Below are 21,644 nucleotides of genomic sequence, written 5' to 3'. Positions count from 1 at the left end.
ATTAAGTATACGTTAAGAAAATATTGTGATTTTGATTGAAATGATGGTTGTTTACTCTCAAAAACCATTTTTGTTTAATGGTTATTTATTTTTTTTGTTTTAATCAGAAGCAAATTCCTTTGCATAAAGTCTCCTGGAATCTACGTGGTTAACGAAAACAACTGATGTTGATTGATTTTGGTTCTTAAAAAATTTAGTTAAAGGTCTATCAGGTTTATTTTTAGCTTTCCACTCTTGTTATATTGCTGTGTTAATTGTGGTTGAGCAGTCAACTGTAACCTGGTTTGCCAGGTTAGGCTACAGGAATGTGGTGTTATTCAAGCTTGGCTATATTCGTGTTCCCTTTCATTAATTATTGGCTCTTGGCACTTTGATTGACAGATTCCTTTAGGGCTATTTCATGACTTAACTTTGGGTTAAGTGATGACTTTTATTAAATTTTTTAGTAAGCTAACAATTTGACTTTGTAGGGAAATCATATTCTAGATGTGTTATTTAGTTGAGGGAAAATGTACCATGTTGTATTTCCTGGGGAACTGACTGTTCCAACAGTTTTTTTGTCACTGGACCAGCTATATAGCAATGTGACATACCATTAGTGCACTGTACTGGAGTGACAAACTTGTATTTAGGAGCTAAGGTTCTGGTCTTTTTTTCTGACAGAGCCCTTATTGGACTATTAAAGTTTTGTAACCTTGCCTTTCCACTGTACTCTGTTCCAGGCAACTCTGTTAGAACTAGGCTTGACATAACCTCCCCCCCCCTCATTTAAGCAGGAACCTTTGGCCCATGCTGTAACGGCCTTCATCCTCTGTCACATACTACTTCAGCCATCTTGCCTACTACTCAAAACACTTAACTGGGAGCTGTAATGTTCAAAATGTCAGCTTTCCAAATAATTTGCTATGACAGTTGATAATAATATACCTTTTTTAACTGATTATAATCAACTATCTGTTCTGGGCAGTTTATATCATCCTCCTTCCCTATATATTTGTATAAAAGTTTAGTATATTGTTTGTTTTATACCCTTAACCATTTGCACAGACCTATATTGGTCCAGTGTTGATCTCTGTCAACCCGTTTAAACAGATGCCATACTTTACAGACAAGGAGATTGACCAGTATCAAGGAGCTGTAAGTTAAAAAACTCTTTGTTTACCCTTTCAACTCTCCAAGTTAAGACCATTTTAGTTGCCATGGGACTAAAATTTTGGAGCTGGCGACTAAATTGGAACTGAGGTCGCAGCCTCCCAACTAAAATTGAGAAGAAGGATTGAAAACGTGAGCTTAATTTAGCGACTAAAATTTTTCACTTCAATGTGTCAGCAACTGTAAATTTTTTCATGTATAGTTGATAGTGGTCCTCTTAGTCCACACTTGATTTCCACCATGAAAAACCCTTCAGATCTTTAGTAACTTAGAACAGAAAGGGAATTCAAAAATAGCCAAGAAAAACTGGGGGAAGTATGGTTCATAAGAATGACTTCTTTGATCCAGGTTCAACAACTGTGGCGCACTGTGTCACTAAACAGGTGTTACACTCAGCAAATACTTTTTGGCAGATGTTGAGTGATATTCAGAAAATCTACTAGTCAGTGTGTTCTTCAAGAGATTAATTCGTGCCCTTGAGTATATTAGTAAATGTCAGTATTCATATTTAGTAATTTTATAAAAATGTTTGAATTAAATAATGTTTGATTTTCAGGCATCCTATGAAAATCCTCCACATATTTATGCCCTCACTGACAACATGTACAGAAACATGTTGATTGATCAGGAGAATCAATGCGTGATTATCAGGTATAAAATTAATACATATTAATAATTGCTTTGAGCTAGATGACTGAAAATGAGAAAGTAGTATTTAACATGCACTGGAATGAATTCATATCTTGTTTTTGTTTTGTTTTTAAGTGGAGAGAGTGGAGCAGGGAAGACAGTTTGTGCCAAGTTTATCATGAACTATCTTGCTAAAGTATCTGGAGGAGGTCCAAGTGTACAGGTGATTAATCAACAGCTTCTCTTAACCTTTCTGACTCAGATTTAACTATCGGTTACCGGTACATGTTGGTTGCAAGATGTTGAGATTTTTTATAAAATGAAACGGTTTTTAAGCCGATCTGTTTTTGCAACCTAAATTTTGGATGACTACTGTTCACCTTCATCAGAGTTAGACAAAAGTTTGTTGGTGCTCATGCTACTAATCAGTACGCTTCTGACATTATTAATTTTAAATTAAAGGTACATAACGGACAAAAAGCATTCCCTCGTGCTTCATTTATTTATTTCCTCACCGTTTCATTTTTTAAATGTCCTATACCAATCGCAATACTGGTTTCAGTATTTTTTGTCATATGTTGATATTTGTTACTTAAATAAAACAGTCACCATATTGGTTATCTAAAACCCTGAACACTTTATTTGTTTGAAGTGTTGGTATGAATGATAATAACAGAACTGTTATATTCACATGCTGTGAATCTTGTATAGTGATATATCATTGCCGTCGTCATCGTCGTTGTTGTCATCATCGTCATCACCATCTCACTTTGTATCAGAAGTTGCATAAGGCCATTACATTCTGCATCCAGTTGTTTCTGTATCTTCTTTGCCTCCACTGTGTCCTTTATGGGTTATATATTGTTGCCCCACCACTCTTTTCCCTAACCATTAAACAGTCATTAATATTTTTGCGGTGATGTTTCCACAGAAAATCAAAGATGTCATTCTAGAATCCAATCCTCTTTTAGAAGCTTTTGGCAATGCCAAGACTGTCAGGAACAATAACTCCAGTCGATTTGTAAGTCCAACATACTTGTAAACTATGCACAAGTGAAGTTTGTGTGGGCCATTAGGCTCCGATGCAGACTTTATAATGATAAAATACAGGTACAGCTGTATTAACATGTGCTGGATCCAGATTTTCTCTAAACAGGAAGGAAGAAACAAGATGGCCAAGGCCATTTTTTGCTAAAAAAAGGGTGGGAGGGGGACAGAATGATGATTGCCCTTTATTGTCCAAAAGGGTCTAGCCCAGAACATTTTTGGCACTTCAATTCTTACATTTTTAACTAATAAAAAAACAATGCCCTACAGGCTCCTCCCCTTAAACTGCCACTGTTATTTTTTTTTAATTTTTTTATTATTATTATTTTTTTAATTGCAAAACACAGAAAAAACAACAACTTACAGTTCAACTACTTACATTGCTTACAGGACAATTACCTACATCACTTACTGGATAATTACTTACAATACAATTACTTTACATGTAAAACTATACATGGCACAAGAGCTAATTGACAGAACTTACACTGCACTTACAAAAAATACTGAAATTGTCACTAAACTAATACAGCTACTCACTGTTATGCTTTATTTGTTAACTCCAATCTTCTAAAATAACATTCAATTTGCTTTTTTAGGGGAAGTATGTTGAGATTCAGTTTACCAAGGGTGGACAGCCTGATGGTGGCAAGATTTCCAACTTTTTATTAGAAAAGGTAATTGTGGGTTTGTGTGTTGATTTTTCTTGTAACACATGGTTGTTTTTGTTTTGATTAGAACTTCTGATCAGCTAGTAGACGAACAGTAAAGAATGTTGGATTAACTCACAAGTTTGTTTTTTTGTTCTCTTAGTCCAGAGTTGTGAGTCAGAATCCATCAGAAAGGAACTTTCATATTTTCTACCAACTTCTAACTGGTGCATCACAAGAAGACAGAGGTTTGTTTAAAGGCTGAATCAAAATTAAGAAGAATGAAAGACTGGGAGAGTTGAGATGAGAGGTCAAACTATTGCTCTTATGGATGCTCATGCATCAATTGAAAATAATTATTACCATTTAATGCCCACGTCGCAAGTGGAGGTTAAGTGCCCAACGGGCCCGGGGGCTGCAATTGCAATCACACCCCCAAGGCGCCAGAACACCCGACTGGCCTGCCCAAACCCGCAACCCAGCAATGAGCCCCCCGTACCGGGCCCCCGAACCCGAGCACCCGTCACACTCAAGCCCAAATGGCTCAGTGGAAGAAAACTGAACTTTTGGCTTTTTTCACCATATACTGAAATGTAAAGGTGACTCATTTTATCCAACTTTACGGAAGCTATTTCATAGACAGTGCATCTTAAAAAAAAACTAAAAACAATTTTTTAAAGCTCATCAATTATAAGTCAACTCAGTCTTCCTCTGCCTTGTTTATGTTCAGTATTGCTTCTTGGTGACTTTCTACTCTAGGCTAGCCAAATCCTGCTTTAAAAAAACTTGCAATGTGGCATACAGTATATTCTCAGCAGCAACAAGATCCTGTGCTTTTATTTATTAATTTATTAATAAATTATAAATAATGTATTTTTGTGATGTGTAGGTCAGCTAGGTCTCACAGAACCCAGTTATTACTATTATCTGAATCAGAGTGGCACATACTCAGTGGACGGCACTAATGATGTACAGGAGTATGAAGAAACAAGGGTGAGTTCTTTTGGCCAAATACATGTATGACAGTAATTTACTTGATGAATAAAAACCTAAAGGTATTAAATTATGAAGTTATGATACAGCATTTACTAGGTATCTGTGACTTACAGGACCTTGCAAAAGTTGGGGTGAGGTACATGCAGTGTCTGTACATTGTATTGAGCCTACAAAATTATAAATCCTACTTTACTGTGCTGTTTACAGTAAGTCACCAAAATAATAATGAACAAAACATAGCTGGGTGCAATTATTCCATACAATATTTGTAGACTTGTAAATAATATCCCTTCATCTTTTTTCTTTAGAAAGCAATGGATGTGATAGGAATATCAGATGAAGACCAAGGCAGTGTGCTGCAGATTGTTGCTGGTGTTCTTCATTTGGGGAATATTTGCTTTGACGAGCAGGGAAACTATGCAGTACCAAGTGATGATGAATGTGAGTACATGTAACACACCACAGCAGCGCTGGTATTTTTATAAGGTTAATACTATCGTTGATGGTATAACAGCCTGCTTCCACAATAGATACTGTATGTATGTACAGAACTGTTGTAAACTCAGGTTATAAGCCCCTCCTCTTGTAAGCCTGGGCCTTGGTTATAGGCCCATTTACCTGTAGACAAAAAAAAAATCCGATTATCAGCCCCCCCCCCCCCTTGCTGAATGATAGGAAACAATTTTTTTACTCTGCTTATAAGGTTCCCAGATATAAGCTCCTCCGTTCATAAGCCTGCCTAAACCCCTTATGAAAACCCAGGGCTTATAACCGGAATTTTAAGGTATCTGCTCTTAGTATATAAAATGTACCAGTAATTTACCAACTGAAGGTGTGTTCTTGTTATTTGTCAACAGTTTTAGCATATCCAGCATACTTGATGGGTGTAAATGACATGTTGTTAAAAGAGAAACTGACCAGGTACCTAATATCATTCATAACATTTAAAATGTATCTTTGTGCACGTTACTCCCAAAACAATTTTGTCTAAAAAATTTATCATATTTTGTGGAGATTTTTTATGCAACCTTTATTCATTTTTTAGGTTTCCATACATAATGCAGGCCTGATCAGTGTCCATTTAAATATTTATTAGAATTTACTTTTATTACCACTGATAAGTTTTCTATGTATTTGTTTAGCCGAGTGATGGACAGTAAGTGGGGCGGCAAGACAGAAACCATTAACATGAAACTCAATGTGGAACAGGTATGAAATAATCATAGTACATATTTTAATCAAAAATTAAATGAGCTTACCTGCAAGTGAGGTATGGTATCACATGCAAAGACAAGCTTGCTTGCACAATCTGACGATGTAGCAATGGTGAGGGGGTACCGACAGTACCAACAGACTGACCTGCTGACTGATTTAAAACATGGTGCAAACCCTTGTAAAAATTTTACCACGATCCCCATGAGATTTATTCCAGCCCCCCAAATCGCAACAAATTGCGGCGCGATCGCGACATTCACAGCGTGATCACTCGCGGCAGTCGCGATCCCACCCGCGACTGCGGTAAAATTTTTACAAGGGAATAAACAAGCATACCCAGCATATAAATAAACCTTGCTGAAAAAATGCAGATGCATAGGAATCCCCAGAATCATGGTAAATAAAAATAATTAGTTTGTTGTTTTAGTCTGGGTTAGCTTTTGTGTGAAGTCCTCTTGTAAAAACTGATTGCAATTTGATTTTTTCCTTTTTCAGGCGTGTTACACCAGGGATGCCTTAGCTAAAGCTCTATACACAAGATTGTTCGACTTTCTAGTTCAGGTAATTAAATGATAAAAATTAATTTCTGACAGACCAGCCAATCATTAGGAATCTATGTCATGAATCTGTCAATTTATGTTTAATGCTGCGTGTTTTGCTTGTCTTTTTAGTCAGTAAACAAAGCCATGCAGAAGAATGTCGAAGAACTTACAATTGGTGTACTTGACATCTATGGCTTTGAGATCTTCCAGGTAAATTTCCAATAATTATTGCCATTGCAGTTGAGTGCGAGGTGGGCAAGCTAGGAAGTAGCCAAAGCGGTGGTACAGAAGAACTCGAGGTAGTGTTGGTCAGAAAGCGTGATGGCCTTATGCACCTACTGGTGCGAAGAGACTTGATGATGATGATGATTGCAGTTCAGTATCCCTCACATGCTGTAAGCTGCCCACCTTGGGGACTGCATCAAAGAGTTTCTTAGTTGGAGGCATCCTCTCACTTTAGTGCAAAAACTGACTGTCCTGTGTGTGCGGCTAAAACAATAATTTATTTTCCCCTTAAGGGAGGCATCCCACTGAAGGAGGTGTCTCGGGAGATATCCCCCTGCATTAGGGTCCTCTTTTTTTTGGGGGGGGGGGTGTGTCCCTTTGTGAAAGGTGTAGGGGAGGGGGGTTTCCTTATATTTATGGGGGTGTCTCTAATTAGACCTGCCTCGTGCCAGAGGTGTAAGACATACTGTGGGTGCATTGCACATGTTTCTTTGTACTAAATGTGAGTGTGCTTAACCTTTCAGAAAAATGGATTTGAACAGTTTTGTATCAACTTTGTGAATGAAAAACTGCAGCAAATCTTCATTGAGCTGACATTGAAAGCAGAACAGGTGAGAAGGACAGGCTTAAAAAAAAAAAAAAAAAAAAAAAAAAAATAAAAAAAAAAAAAAAAAAAAATAAATATTTATATTAAAGAAAAAAAAAAAATAAAAAAAAATTAAAAAAAAAAAAAAAAAAAAAAAAAAAAAAAAAAAAAAAAAAAAACTAAAAAAAAAAAGTGAAAAAAAATTAAAAAAATAAATTAAAATGCTGATCTAAATAAAAACATAAGCTCTGTTTGTGATTGGTAGTAAGCCATGCACCATGCATACTAGAATGCCCTTTGATCACTTTAACCAACTAGATTTGTGTAATGTTTTTAAAGTGTATTATTATAGGGCTGGCTCTACGAGCGGGCAACCCTGTGTTGTGATTGGGCCTCTTTTGCCTGTTTGGGACTGGTGCATTGTTTAAAGTGCTTATTATTTTACGCCATGTAATGAACTGCATGTTATGCTGTTCTGTTTCTTTCTGTCAACCTTGCATTTGCACACTGACCAATAAATTATTTGAATTGTTTTTATTCTCTGTAGGAAGAGTATGTAGAAGAAGGGATCAATTGGAGCCCAATTGATTATTTCAACAACAAAATTGTTTGTGATGTTATTGAAAGCAAGGTATGTAGTAGGCTTGTAGGTGTTTCATCAGACTGTTCAGGGTGTTCAGGGTTATCAGTTATTTCCCTTGTCACTCCAAGCTATGAACACCAGAGCTATACATCAGTGAGTGACTATTCTGCAGTTCATGTAGTGAGACAATAGTGAGACACCTGATGACACATTATACCATGTACAATACAATACAAACTTGTAATACATGCAGTTCCATGTAGTGAATATGGGAGGCACGGTGGCCAAATGGTTAGTGCGCCAGACTCCGGATTGAGTGGTCTGGGTTCGAGTCCTGGCCGGGGTCACTGTGTTGTGTTCTTGGGCAAGACACTTTACTCTCACAGTGCCTCTCTCCACCCAGGTGTATAAATGGGTACCGGCGACAATGCTGGGGGATACCCTGCGATGGACTACCATCCCATTCAGGGGGGAGTAGAAATATTCCTAGCCGCTTTCTCAAGGCTTCCCCTCATGTAGTGAATACTAAATAGCACTCAGATTAGTCTATTTAACACTCCAGTTAACCTCAATAGAGCTCTGTTTAGCCTAAATGTTTTTTTGTTTTTGTTTTTGTTTTTTGACAGAAACCTCCAGGTATTATGTGTGTATTGGATGACGTATGTGCCACAATGCATGCTGTTAGTGAGGGTGCTGATGCTACACTTCTTGAGGTACATATTGAACTGATCATCATTTGCTTCTGATTACAAATATTCAAATTAACAACTCAAAAAGGGTGCAAATTATAATTAGCTACTCAAATCAAGTGGTTACTCAGATCTTAACATAGGGAGTGCACAGGTTCTCATGGGTAAAAATAAATAAAAGCAAAACGTGTGTGACTAGAAACCAGAGAGGGAAATTAAAGCTGTTAATATCAGTTTCCCAGGACAAAGTTAACTGTGAAAAACATCCATGCTGTGGAGCATGCTGTAAGGAATGGTTCCACCCCAGGGGGGGTACTCCAGCTTGTAAATGACGGGGATGATTGAATGGAGGCAAAACTCAGGACCCCAAAAAAATCCCTGAGTCTTCCGACATTACCCAAAAAAATCCCTGGACCAAAAATAACCCCCCCAAAAAATCCCTTGTCAAATTACCCCTAAATTGCCAGGAGGGGCAGTAATATAACGCAAAGAAAACCATAAAAATTGAACGATTGTGTTTGTTTATTCATCATACCATAAAAACGCCAAGGCCGTGCCAGGGCACTTTAGTTCGTTTTTAATACCCAAAAAAATCCCCTATATTAATCAAGTCACCCAAAAAAATACTTGCCAGATTTTCCAACCCAAAAAAATCCCGGAATCGAAAATTTCAAACCCAAAAAAATCCTTCGATCATCCCCGTCATTTACAAGCCGGAGTGAGCCCCCCCCCTGGGGGTTCCACAGTAATTTTTCATATTAAATAAACTATACTTTTAAGGTCCACTTGTAGGTATCATTTGGGTGCATATGTAGTACACATTATTCCATGTTTTGGTTTTGTAGAAATTGAACAATGCAGTGGGGACCCATCAGCACTTTCAGGGAGTCAGTGGCGGGTTTATCATCCATCACTATGCAGGAAAGGTAAAAAAATATCAAATATGAAAATTCTTTATACACTCAGTATTACTTTCATCATGGCCACTTTATAAGTAGAGTACTGATGTCTGAGATGCAAACAGGACTTATCTGAATTTTTTGTAGGTAACTTATGATGTTGAGGGCTTCTGTGAAAGAAATCGTGATGTGCTCTTTAAGGATCTTATTGAACTCATGCAAACAAGTGAAAAGTGAGTTTGATTTATTTCTACATAGATGTAATGCACAAAAGATGAGAGAAATGAGAAATATCCCTCAATTAGATTTTCCTACAACTATCAAATAATCACCTTCTTAGATCTAGACTACAAAATTGCACCTGAAGTCATAGCTAAGGGAAAAAAATAGGATTTTCCATAGGCAGTCTAAATTTGTTTAGATCAAAAGAACATTCACCAGGCAAATATCTGTCTGATCAACATAATTTTTTGAAAAAAAAAAAAAAACACACACACACACACATGTAGCTGCGGAACATCCTGGCGATACTTCATCGACTTGGTTTTTACAAAAATAGCCTTTCACTACTTTTGAATGGAACATTTTTCATAAGACCCTCCCTTTTATAATTATCATGATCCTATTAATCCTCCTTTTAATGTGGACCTGGTATTTACTTGTCAGCTAGTTAGCAACAAAAGGATCTTGACCTGTTTTACTGTCTTTTCTGGAAACAGTCATCATTAAGCTAAAATTCTTGACATTTTGCAGCTGTATCTGAAAGTGATGTATTTGTTCCTATTTTCCCACTGTTTGTTATCCCTAAACTAAGGGGAAAAGGTATTTGTGAAAAGGTGGATCTCAGTTAGGTGTGGTGTTTGAAAAAAATTGATTTGTATTTTCTAAGAGTTTGTATATGTTTTTTGCAGTCTTTTCATAAGGAATCTTTTCCCTGAGGATGTCAGTACAGACAAGAGGGGAAGACCCACAACAGCTAGCAGTAAAATCAAGGTAGACAAGATACTTTATTGCTTGACCTGTGAATAGTTTAGGATATTCAAAGGTAACATATCTCTTATCTCCCTCACACACATCCAGGATAACACTGGCTTCTAGCTGTCAATTACCATTTCATTTTCATTATTTTCCACCCCACCTTGTTTGACCAATGAAACGTTTGCGGTCAGGTCGCGAAATTGACAATGTTTTCGCATCATGCGATCATGTTTTCTTCACGAGCTATCAATATTTTAAAGATTTGCCTGCTTACTTCGAAGAAAGTCTGCTTGGAAAATATTACTGCAATGGAGAGGAGAAAACTTGACAATTTGGGGAAAAAATTTTTCTCCAGGAGTCGCTTTAGAGGACCAAAGGATCATGGGTGCTTGCCCGTTATACATAAACGACCTATTAAATAAAGACTTAATAACAGCCAGCACAATAGGAATACACGGGGCGCTAATTTTACCATTTTACCAACGAAATTTAATAGAGTGAAAGAGGGAGGTCGCACGTTTTCCGCAACGACTAGTAAATGCTGGAATCACCTCCCCCTTAGGTTACGCACCTCTTCATCTGTAAATATCCTTAGGAATGCCTTTGTATAAATATTTTAAATTAAGTCAGCTCAAGAATAATATTTTTACTCCTTTTTTAGATAATAACTTTTAGATTGTGTTATTTAGTAATAATTACCTTTGGATCAATACTGTAGATTAGTTTTTAAATTTTTAACTTACATTTCAATTTTAAATTAGGTTTTAACTAAATTTTAAATTAGATTATTGCTTATAGTAGATTCTTAATTTTTTTAGTACATTAGAGAGGGCCACGAATTTATTAGTTGTAAAACTATTACGTGTAACCCTCTATAAATAAAGTTTGATTGATTGATTGATTGATTGATGCTTTTGTCCAAAGTGACACGTAACCAGATGAAACCGTTAACGTTTTAAAAGTATTCATCACAGCCTCTATCCAATCAAATCAACATACATTGAATCGGTAATGGGAAATATTTTTGTTGAGGCAACAGTCTGGCAATTCAAATAATTATGCTGGGGGATAACCTGTAGTGAACCATGCTAACATCCTTTGGTGGAGGGGCTTTACTCCTACATGAAGTTGCATCATGTCATGGATCTCAGAGGTTGCCTGTCTGATGATGACACAGATACAGACTCTAAAACACTTGGCAGTGATTGGTTCAGTGTGTAGAGGTTTATACACTCACTAGACAATGACATCTGACTAACACTAACAAATTTATATTATTTCTTTTACTTTAGACTCAAGCCAACCTACTGGTGGACAAACTGATGAAGTGCACTCCTCATTATATCCGTTGTATCAAACCAAATGAGAGCAAGAAGGCTCATGACTGGGAAGGAGACAGAGTAAAGCATCAAGTGGAATATCTCGGACTCAAGGAAAACATCCGTGTTAGAAGAGCAGGCTTTGCCTACAGAAGACCCTTTCAGAAGTTTCTTCATAGGTAAGGTCTGAATTTAATCCTGAAGTCGTAGAGATCTATTGTTGAGTTGATGGGCGGCCATCTTGGTTCTTGATTGGGGCGAAAATTGGGGAAAGCATAAATAGCCTGTGGGTAGGGTGGCAGGGTGTTTATAGCATGGGGTACTCCTTACCACGGGCGTTTTGTACTCTGCCCTGTTTACACTCGCATTCAGAAACCAAGATAGCGGCCCATCAAACTCAACGATTAAATCTGACAAAAATGCACATGAGGCATTGTGAGGGGGGGGGGGGAGGAACTGCAATGGCCTAAAATCTTGCCAGGGCAGGTATTACTATTCCTAAATGTTCCATGTTACGGGAACTGTAATTTAGCATTGACACTGAAGAACTATCAGGCTTCTTTGATCCTTTTGGGTTGTCTTGGTGCAACATGATACAGCTACTAATGCCTATTAAGTGCTTGTAGCTGACAAATTTTGTAGATTTTATTTGCTAGAACTTAAAAATTAAAACTAAACTTTTTCCTAGATATGCTATTCTCACAAAAGAGACTTGGCCAATTTGGAGTGGAGATGTACGGAGGGGAGTGGAGCACCTCATGAAAGCTGTCAACATGGAATCAGATCAGTGGCAGTTGGGGAAGAGCAAAGTGTTCATCAAGGCACCAGAGTCGGTAAGTAACTTACAGGAGGTAGGAAAAGGTGCAGTTGAAATTTAGCCCAAGCTTGCCACCTTGCTATAATCTTTTCTAATTCAATACCCTTGGGTTTAACCAACAAAGAAAAGAAAGGCAGAAGAAAGGAAAACTCCAACCAGAAAATATTGTTCGAGAGTAAAGAAGCTTGAAGAAAAAGTGGCGTAAATTATACAAAACATCAATTGTCCCAAGAGAAATACAGTGTATCTGTGACATAGCAATGGCAAATAACTTATCACTCCACTCCATGATTAATTTGATTGTCCTTTGAAAACATGCAATCACATTCTGTGTGTCACAGTTTTGACTTTGTTGTTCAAATGAAGGAGCTCCTGTTTAGCAGTTTTGATCATCTTAATTCTTAGTGTGAAACTTGTCTTCTTGCATTTTCACTCCACACCATGATTAATTTGATTGTCCTGCGAAAACATGCAATCACATTCTGTGTGTCACAGTTTTGACTTTGTTGTTCAAATGAAGGAGCTCCTGTTTAGCAGTTTTGATCATCTTAATTCTTAGTGTGAAACTTGTCTTCTTGCATTTTCACTCCACACCATGATTAATTTGATTGTCCTGCGAAAACATGCAATCACATTCTGTGTGTCACAGTTTTGACTTTGTTGTTCAAATGAAGGAGCTCCTGTTTAGCAGTTTTCATCATCTTAATCCTTAATTTGAAACTTGTCTTCTTGCATTTTAGCTCTTCTTGCTTGAGGAACTGAGAGAAAGAAAGTTTGATGGCTATGCCAGAAAAATTCAGAAGGCCTACAGAATGTACAAGTCAAGGCAGTACTTTGCAGAGCTCAAAGAGCAAGGTTAGTTGAGAATAGATGTGTCACATGATTTCTAGCACCTCACCTCCTGCCATACTACTTGTAAGGGTTCATTTGACCTTGATAAATTGACAATTGAGTAAATAGGTGTTGGTTGAGAGTGCGGTGAGCTCAAAATATCTGTGTAGGCTAAATAGTTAAAACCTTCAATCCTACAATTGCTATTTCTGCAAAAGGAGTTGCATGATTTGTGAAAGGGAGGTGTGGAGAATTGGTCGATCCAGACTGCTCCTTTCTTGTGTGCTGTTATGACGGAAACCTGTCTAACTATGAGAGACAGGAAAGGAAACTGTCAGACTATCACTCACTCACTCACACACTCACTCAATCCTCTTTGTGCCCTTGGGCACATAAGGCCGTTACCAGATTCCGCCGCTGCTGCCTGTTCTTTGCACTCTTTCTTAGCTCCCCCCAGCTGAGTCCGCTTTTCCGCATCTCTTTTTCAACTGTCCGCCGCCGGGTCTCTTTTGGTTGTCCCCTTGCTCTTTTCCCAGATGGAGTCCAGTGCAGAACAACTCTGGGAATTGATGATGGATCCATCCTGAGGACGTGTCCGATCCAGCGCCACCTTCTCTTCTTCACCTCGGAGCTGATGTTGTTCGTTGAGGTTGCCCGGCGTAGCTCGGCGTTTGAAATGATGTTAGGCCAGAAGATGTTCAGAATGCGGCGTAGACACCGATTTTGGAATGTGTCAAGTTTGTGGCAAATGGCTTTTGTGGCCTTCCATGACTCACACCCATACAGCAACGTGGTGAGAACGTTACTCTTGAAGAAAACGGAGTTTAGTCTTAAGGGTGATTTTCTTGCTTTTCCAGATGTTCTTGAGGGAGGCAAATGCTTGCCCTGCCTTGGAGAGCCTTGCTTTAATCTCTGGCTCTGAGTCTCCATCGGTGAGACTATAAGCTTGCTAAAATACTGTGGCTTTAAAGTGGCAGATTTTAAGACAAAAAATCAGTGAGATGAATGTTGCTCTGAAATTGAAATTTATTTTAAACATGCTTCTATTTGTACATTGTCAGCACAACCATGTTAGTTGTACATGTACAAACCATGTTAGTTGTGCTGATTCATCGTTCTCTGCATTTGCCTCTTTCAGCATCAGATATTCTTTTCAACAAGAAAGAGAGAAGAAGAGGCAGCATCAACCGCAATTTTGTTGGTGATTACATTGGCTATGATGATAACCCAGCATTGAGAAGTCTAGTCGGTATGAATTATTCTTGTTTTTTTTTAACTTGGAATTTACTAAAATACTACCATTTTCAAGCGAGTTTTCTCACGTGTAAAACATTCACGTTTGTCTAGACAAACTGTCACGTTTTACAAGTAAACCATTTAAGGTAGTTTAACGGAAAAAATCCCCCCAAAATATAAAAAATAAATAAACAATCGAAGATCGCTCTCGCAGCAATTGCCAGAAATGTAAAGCCGCCCTTTGCTGTAGACATTCATTGAAGAAATATAAAAAGTCGACGCAAATGTTTTCAAAACCATTGTTTCATGTGCAGAAACACACAGGTGGAGCTGTCAAACTTGACATGTTGACGTTCCAAACGTTAATTGGTTCAGTTGAAAAACGCGACGGTTTGTCCAGACAAAGTTGAATGTTTTACCCGTGAAAAAACGCGGAAAAAAGTTGGCCGTTCATGGTCGCTCAAAAATTTTTTACGCCTGTCTGCGCTGGAGTTGCCATCTTGTTGACTTTGATGCCGTCTCTTTTAGAAAAGCGAGAGAGGATTGAATTTGCTGTTACAGTGAACAAGTATGACAGGAGATTCAAGGTGAGATATAGTTTATTATAATTTTTAAAAAATTTTTGGAATTTTTTTCCTATTTTTTGACATTTTCATTCCTTTTTCCTATTTTCTAAGTGCCATTTGTCACTTGACACCCTGTTATAAGATTCCTTGGCATTTTAGGTTGGATACTTTATATTTTGGCACACATGGTTTTAAACCTTGAAAACATGTATACATTCAGTAGACAGTGAATCTAAAGGACCTTTTTTGCAGGCAATGAAGCGAGACCTCCTCTTATCAAGCAAACACATTTACCTCATTGGAAGAGAAAAGGTTAGTACGATAAAAGGGCAACAACTTGAATTAAGTTACTTCAAGGGGTTTTCCTTGCCATTTTTACATCCAAGAAGTAATTTTAATCTCTATTTTTATGAAATACAGATTGCTACATACATTAATCTGGGTATCATGGAATATAATTTTCTTGCTGTAGAAAAAATTCTCAAAACATTATTTTTATGTTTAAAGTACAAATTCAACGGCAGGTTTTGTTAAAGATAAAATTCTCCAAAATGGAAAAGAATAAACAAATAAAAAGAAAATTTGTAAAATAAAATAAATTAAAACACTTAAAAAACGTAATTTTATAATTTCTTATGAGTTATAGGAAGAGACAGTTTCGAAGCATCAGTACTGAAATATAAAAGCGTAATAAGCTTATACTTCAGTTTACTCCAAACTCTTGTTTAATTTTTTTTTCTTTGTGCACTGAAAGTTATCAATGACTTTCGCCGTAACAAATTAATAACCTGTGTTGTAACTTCAAACTTTAAGGTGAAGAAAGGTCCAGAGAAAGGTAAAGTCTATGAAGTGGTGAAACGAAAACTGGAAATGAAGAGTATAGGATCAGTGTCCCTCAGGTTAGTGCGAATTTAAAGAGAAAAACTCTTCAACTCTTCAATTCAAGGGACTGTGTCACGGCTAAGTTAAGTTTATTTTTTAAGTTTTGCCAAATAATTGCTATAAAACGTAACATTGCAAAGAAATTACTCCTATGGATCCAGATGAGAAAACCAATAGCTTCATTGCAACCAAACATGATCTCCCAGGTGTTACAATTTAAAGTTACAAGAAAACGACTCTAACTTTGAAAACTGAATTCAGTCCAACAATATTTCTGGCAATCCATTTCAATCTTTTGGCCATCTGTACCTTCTTTTGTATTTGCTGTGTTATTGAAATGTTCCTTCACTATTTTAAGAGGTTTCTTATATATATTTCACCGAATTTGATGGTCATTGCCGATACCTAAAGTTTACTAAAATCCGTGTCACAGTCCCTTTACATGTAATTGCACTTTATCAACACGTTACTTCTGCTAACTGTGAGAGTTAATAAAACGTGCCAGGAAAGGACAACATGTTTTTGTGTTAACTTGCACGTTTACAATCTTTCTCTTCATTTGTCATTTTCTTTTCCAGCCCACTTCAAGATGACTTTATAGTTCTTCATATTCCTGGCGAGTACGACAGTGTCCTGGAAACTGTGTTCAAAACGGAGTTTCTTACTCTTCTGTCATCAAAATACCAAGATTCTCTGAATCGCCAACTCAAAGTGGACATCACCAGCAGGTATGATTAACTGTTCAGTTACTTTTTGTCTTTGTTCAAAAGATCTTTAGAATGTCTCTACAGCATGTGCTGCATTCAAAAGAGCAGAATAGTGTCAAGAAAACAATTAAAAATCTTTGGACCAGTACACTGAAGCAGACCACACCTGAAAGGGTGTATTCTGTCTTCTGCAGAGCTAGTCCGAAATTTGAAGTTTTTTGTTTCTCTGAAGGGAGAAAAACTGCAAAACAATCCAAGAACTGAACTGGCTTTTGATGTCAGTCCCAGCGTTGAAATCCAGAACAGTGTTCAGGGACACACCCAAGTCCACTGTAGTGCTCCTGCTCCTATTGATTTATTCCCTAATGCTGGATAGCAAGCAAAGTCTGTGTTTGTATATACCCACTGCGAAGGTTTCAATATCTTCAATCTTGTTAATTCAACTTGTTTCTTTCAGCATCACAGTGGCAGTGAAGAAGGAGGGGTGGGGTGGGGGAGGAACACGTACTGTAGCCTTCTCCTCTGGTGACTCTGACTTTCCTGTGCTCAAACCTGCTGGCAAAACACTCAATGTCTCCATTGCCCGAGGACTTCCCAAGGACACAAGTAAGTCAGCGAGGGTAATTTTAAACAATACAGTCAACTCTCTCTTAATGGACACCTTTATAGTAAGACGGACACCAGGTGTTGGTCCCATCCGGTCCCTGTTTTCAGTCATTTTTACTGTAACTTAACTCCCGATAAGACAGACACCTCTCTTAGATGGACAGTTGGAGCCTGTCTCTTCCCATTTTACCTACTTATCTCTATCAGTGGAGAGGGAACCCATCTATTTGGGATTCCTTATATCAACACCAAAAAAGCCACAAACTGAAAGGTTGCTAGTGAAACTACTGACTAATATTAATTTTAATAAAACAGTCTTGGACCAGGTTCGAGACGTATTTCAATTTGACAGTGTCCGTTTTGAAGAGAGTTGGTTCTATAGCAAGTTTTGATGTCTCTTAAGTAACAAGGTTCTGCTGTAATCTCGTTCCCACATCTCGCGGGTTAGACGAAGCAGATCTGGGAACGAGATTAGTTCTGCTGCTTTTTCTGGTCTAAATATTACGTTGCTTGTGTGGATAGAACCCAGCTTTGCAGAATAAGAGAATTAAAAGCCAGTTAAAAACATAAGCACTGAAAATTAACCCTGATTCAGAATTGATTGGTATGATCTAATTATTATGCTGTATTATCCTTTGTTTCATCAGGACCTGGTCGTCAAGTTCCTGCCAGCTCTGGCCCTAACAAGCCCCGTCGAGCAGCCCCAGGGTACCCTGCCCAGCAGCAAGCACCTAGCCAAATGCGTGGCCGAACAGCATCAAGTCTCAATCGTTATGCCCAAACACACAAACAACCATCATTACCCAGATCTGGGGCACAGCACCTGGCTCGAGGTCCTGCTAACATTGATGTGAGGCAGCAGGAATTCATGCGAACACCAGAGTCTGGTGTTTGTGGGTAAGTGCACGTAACGGTTTTTCTACAGTAAGGGAAGGTGATGTTACATGCAACAGTTTGTCATGACAATTTTGCACAACAATTCTTAAGGAACATTGACATCGGGGGTGGAGGGGTGGGGTAATAACAGTTCATGTAGTTTTTCTGTTTTCAACGTCTGATCGAGCCTGCGCTTTCGTCGCCATGCTGGCGTGACTCGGAGTACTCGATAATGTGTGGGATGGTTTTAATTGGATAATAGGAATCGGAAAATTTTCGAGTTCCGCTTCGAAGATTTGCCAAAAATGTCAACTTTGACAACAGTGATCGGATAGCACATTACTAGCATGGATCATTTTTATCCCAATTAACGTGGGTTATAATCTATGTATTTGGGATGCAAGTACCTGAATTTTGCGAATACGTTGCGAGTGAAGTCAACCGCATGGGTTTTCAAAACAAACAAAGACCTTACAGTACAACATGCGACAATAATGAAGATCCCAAAGATATATTCACCCATTTTGCTTTCGTACGCTGTGTTGAATTTGTTGTGCATAAAAGTATTGCATGTAGCATCACTTTTGGGAGTACGAACTACGGTATTTTGTAATCATAGGAAGATGTGAGACAGGCAACGTAATTGCTAAGGTTAAAGAAAAATTAAGGCCTCGAGCAGTCCCTCGTTTTAGGAGGGGATGTTTGCGCGCTCTTGCACGCTTGTCCACTGGACATAATTTGAGAAAAATGAGGGAATACTCGAAGTGTCTGAAGGGAGCAGATGACTTCGATTTGTTGTCGTTGTTGTGTTGCACTGTACGTAGTGTGCTGTGCTTTTAGTGCTTTTTGTCTGTGATGTTTTGTTTGTGTTGGTGATAAATTGTCAAAAAAATCCGTCCTCAAAAACAATTTTAACGTCGGAAAAATCCCGAAGAACGGGCAGCTTTTTTTTTGAGAAAGAGAGGTAAACATTTCAGAGTAAGGATTTAAATTTTTGGCTTTTTCAATTAAAAATATAAACCATTTGTACGACGTTGATAAATGTAAGAGCCTTTTTTTGTAAACCTGAAATTAAATTCTTGGTTTCAAAACAAATAATTTTCAAGTCAAGTAACTATCAGAAATGTTCTTATTGAAATTTAAATAAGAATAAATAATCTCGATCCTAAAATTTCTCCAAACACATCACAGTTAACAGTTAATATCTTTCGCTACACTGAGCTAGAAGCAGTTAGGTAATTGTGATTACTTCAAATAACTCTTCTCAACGTCTTTATTGAATTCACGACCTTTAAACCATAAACAGATTTAACCGCATGAATCCACCCGTCACTTCTTTACGACGAGGAACTCGCGCCACTTACCCCACCCCTACTGGACGCCATGCCGCAGACTACCCACCGCATATTCACCATGCGGCTTCTGCCGTGCAGTTTGGCGATGGCGCCCGTCATTACGGTAGAAACCCCGAGCAGTTGGACCCTGCAGTCTATGGACAGTATAGGAAGACTTATGGCGGGCAGATTGCGCAGTATAATGCAACCACCTTGAGACGTACTGGCGATGATGGCAAGAGGAGGGTCAGTTTTGAAGATGATCATGTGAACGCTGTGAGGCAAGCCAGACAGCGCCCACGTTCTGCCAACATTACCTCACAGCGGGAGAAAATCTATGTCTTTCCATCCAGTAAGGAACAAGATGTAAGATCGCGTCGGGGAGGTGATGCACAGTACGATCATTATGCAGGACAGAGTGGACACAGAACAGTGCAACGCCCTCGTTCTGTGACCTTTGCATCTCAGAACGAAGATGCTTACAGCTCTACAACCAGTCAGCAGAGAATGCAGTGGGCAGCAGCAGCTCAAGGCGGTCAGCACTCTGTAAGACCACCAGACCAAGGCGGATACAGCAGGGCTGGGTATCATATGAACCAAGCCCCTCAACAGAGCGCGTACAGATCGGACAAACCTCCTCACTCGAAAAATGCCACACCTCAGGGCCCAACATTTGCAGATCAGAAAGCCAGGAATGCTTCTTACCGTGCTGCTTGCAGTACTTCAAACCGTCAACAAGCCAGAGCTTCGCAGAGTGGATATGAGCACATTAGCCCGGTGGATTACAGCCAGACCAATGGAACAAGCAGGCAAAGTGCACATGCTCAAGCCCCAGAGTATCCAGAGTATGTATCGATGTCACAGCCACATGCTCCAGATGCAGTAAATTACAATACTCAGAGTGTGGTACAGCAGAGAACAGCATACAGAGCAGGACATGACCAGCGTACAGCAGCTAACCAGGGTTACGAGGAAATGGCTCCTTTGTACTTAAACCCTCCAGTGCCCCACAGTGCTGCAGGATTCCAACAGAATGGGACGCCATACAGTGTTGCCACAACTCAACAAAACAGAATTCCATACAGCAGTGCAACAACCCATGAAAACAGAACACCATACCAAGGTGCCACAACTCAACAGAATGGAGTACCATACAGTGCTGCTGGGACTCAGCAAAATGGAATTCCATACAGCGCTGTCACAACCCAACAAAACAGAATTCCATACCACGGTGCCACAACTCAACAGAATGGAATCCACACACCCCAACAAAATGGAATTCCACATAGTGCTGCCACAAACCAACAGAACAGAATTCCATATAGCGCTGCCACAGCCCAACAGAATGGAATTCCTCACAGCGGTTCCACGACACAACAGAATGGAATTCCATACAGAGTTTCCTCATCCCAACAGAATGGAATTCCATACAGCAGTGCTACAACTCAACAGAATGGTGTGCCGTACAGTACTACCACGAGCCACAAGACTGGAATGCCTTACAATGCTGGAGCATTTCCGCAGCATTGCATGTCATATAGCACAGCACCATCTCAGCAGAATGGTACATCGTATAGTGTCGCAGCAAACCAACAGAACGTCTCGTACAGTGCTACACATCACCAAGGAGGGCGTGACCAAGGTGCCCTCAGGGCTACGGTGTGGCCCCACAGCAAAACGGTTATGAAGGCAACAACGGCAACAGTCCTGCTCCAGAGCAAAACGGGTATGATGGCTATGACAGTTCTGATAGTGAATTTGATGATGTCGATGATCAGTATGATTACGTGAATGTGAGGCAGTGGCATGATGCTGAAACCGGATCTAACAGTTCAGTTAACCAAGATGATAGGTGAGCTAACCTTTCCTTTAACATTTCTGAAACTTCGCCTTCAATTAGGCAAATCATTGAGAAATTTGATAGTAAACGAAACCCTAAACACCTAACTGTTATGTTCAACTCTGAGCATCGCACAACTAAGGATTTATAAACAATCAGCACAAATCTATAAAAACCTAAACACGTTAAACAGGTAACAACAAAAATTCAAAACTTGAAATTAATCCTCAAATTACCATGTAAAGCTATAAGTAAATTTTGTCATCTTATCTTGAAACTGTAAATTCGTAAGTGAAAAAAAGATGGATGCTGGCATACAGTAAACTGAAAAGTTAAAGCAATTGTAAACGTTTCTTTTCATGCAAGTTTCCGTGGTAAACCGTGACACTAACAAACTATGGGTAACAGTCTACAGAAAATCAACAGACTACGAGCAGT

At 38.7% G+C, this 21,644-nt stretch overlaps 1 protein-coding gene across 2 annotated transcripts in view; it reads left to right on the top strand.

Annotated features, from left to right (window-relative positions):
• LOC144663325 (unconventional myosin-Ie-like) overlaps positions 1-21,644 on the top strand; it is a 56,447-nt gene that overhangs the window by 1,012 nt on the left and 33,791 nt on the right. Inside the window, exons 3-32 of one of the 2 annotated variants that reach the window (XR_013572598.1) lie at positions 1,048-1,137; positions 1,709-1,803; positions 1,918-2,005; positions 2,714-2,803; positions 3,429-3,506; positions 3,643-3,727; positions 4,369-4,472; positions 4,784-4,916; positions 5,333-5,396; positions 5,618-5,684; positions 6,186-6,251; positions 6,362-6,442; positions 6,982-7,068; positions 7,591-7,674; positions 8,253-8,339; positions 9,161-9,241; positions 9,362-9,447; positions 10,126-10,207; positions 11,485-11,690; positions 12,200-12,344; positions 13,069-13,183; positions 14,298-14,408; positions 14,924-14,982; positions 15,214-15,273; positions 15,775-15,860; positions 16,422-16,571; positions 17,008-17,156; positions 17,804-18,053; positions 19,339-20,597; positions 20,766-21,218. Coding sequence is in view for 1 of the 2 variants with exons in the window: in XM_078524226.1 (XP_078380352.1) it covers positions 1,048-1,137; positions 1,709-1,803; positions 1,918-2,005; positions 2,714-2,803; positions 3,429-3,506; positions 3,643-3,727; positions 4,369-4,472; positions 4,784-4,916; positions 5,333-5,396; positions 5,618-5,684; positions 6,186-6,251; positions 6,362-6,442; positions 6,982-7,068; positions 7,591-7,674; positions 8,253-8,339; positions 9,161-9,241; positions 9,362-9,447; positions 10,126-10,207; positions 11,485-11,690; positions 12,200-12,344; positions 13,069-13,183; positions 14,298-14,408; positions 14,924-14,982; positions 15,214-15,273; positions 15,775-15,860; positions 16,422-16,571; positions 17,008-17,156; positions 17,804-18,053; positions 19,339-20,999; positions 21,056-21,218 (4,703 nt within the window). In the remaining variant the exon portion in view is untranslated. Of the gene's footprint in view, positions 1-1,047; positions 1,138-1,708; positions 1,804-1,917; positions 2,006-2,713; positions 2,804-3,428; positions 3,507-3,642; positions 3,728-4,368; positions 4,473-4,783; positions 4,917-5,332; positions 5,397-5,617; positions 5,685-6,185; positions 6,252-6,361; positions 6,443-6,981; positions 7,069-7,590; positions 7,675-8,252; positions 8,340-9,160; positions 9,242-9,361; positions 9,448-10,125; positions 10,208-11,484; positions 11,691-12,199; positions 12,345-13,068; positions 13,184-14,297; positions 14,409-14,923; positions 14,983-15,213; positions 15,274-15,774; positions 15,861-16,421; positions 16,572-17,007; positions 17,157-17,803; positions 18,054-19,338; positions 21,219-21,644 lie in introns of both variants that reach the window. The other variant, XM_078524226.1, reaches the window with a different exon arrangement.

This window comes from Oculina patagonica, chromosome 1 (assembly GCF_052425735.1).
Source record: "Oculina patagonica isolate OP01 chromosome 1, crgOcupat, whole genome shotgun sequence".
Lineage (NCBI taxonomy): Eukaryota > Metazoa > Cnidaria > Anthozoa > Scleractinia > Oculinidae > Oculina > Oculina patagonica.
Note: the sequence above shows the minus strand (reverse complement) of the source record. Positions and strands in the feature narration are given on the sequence as shown.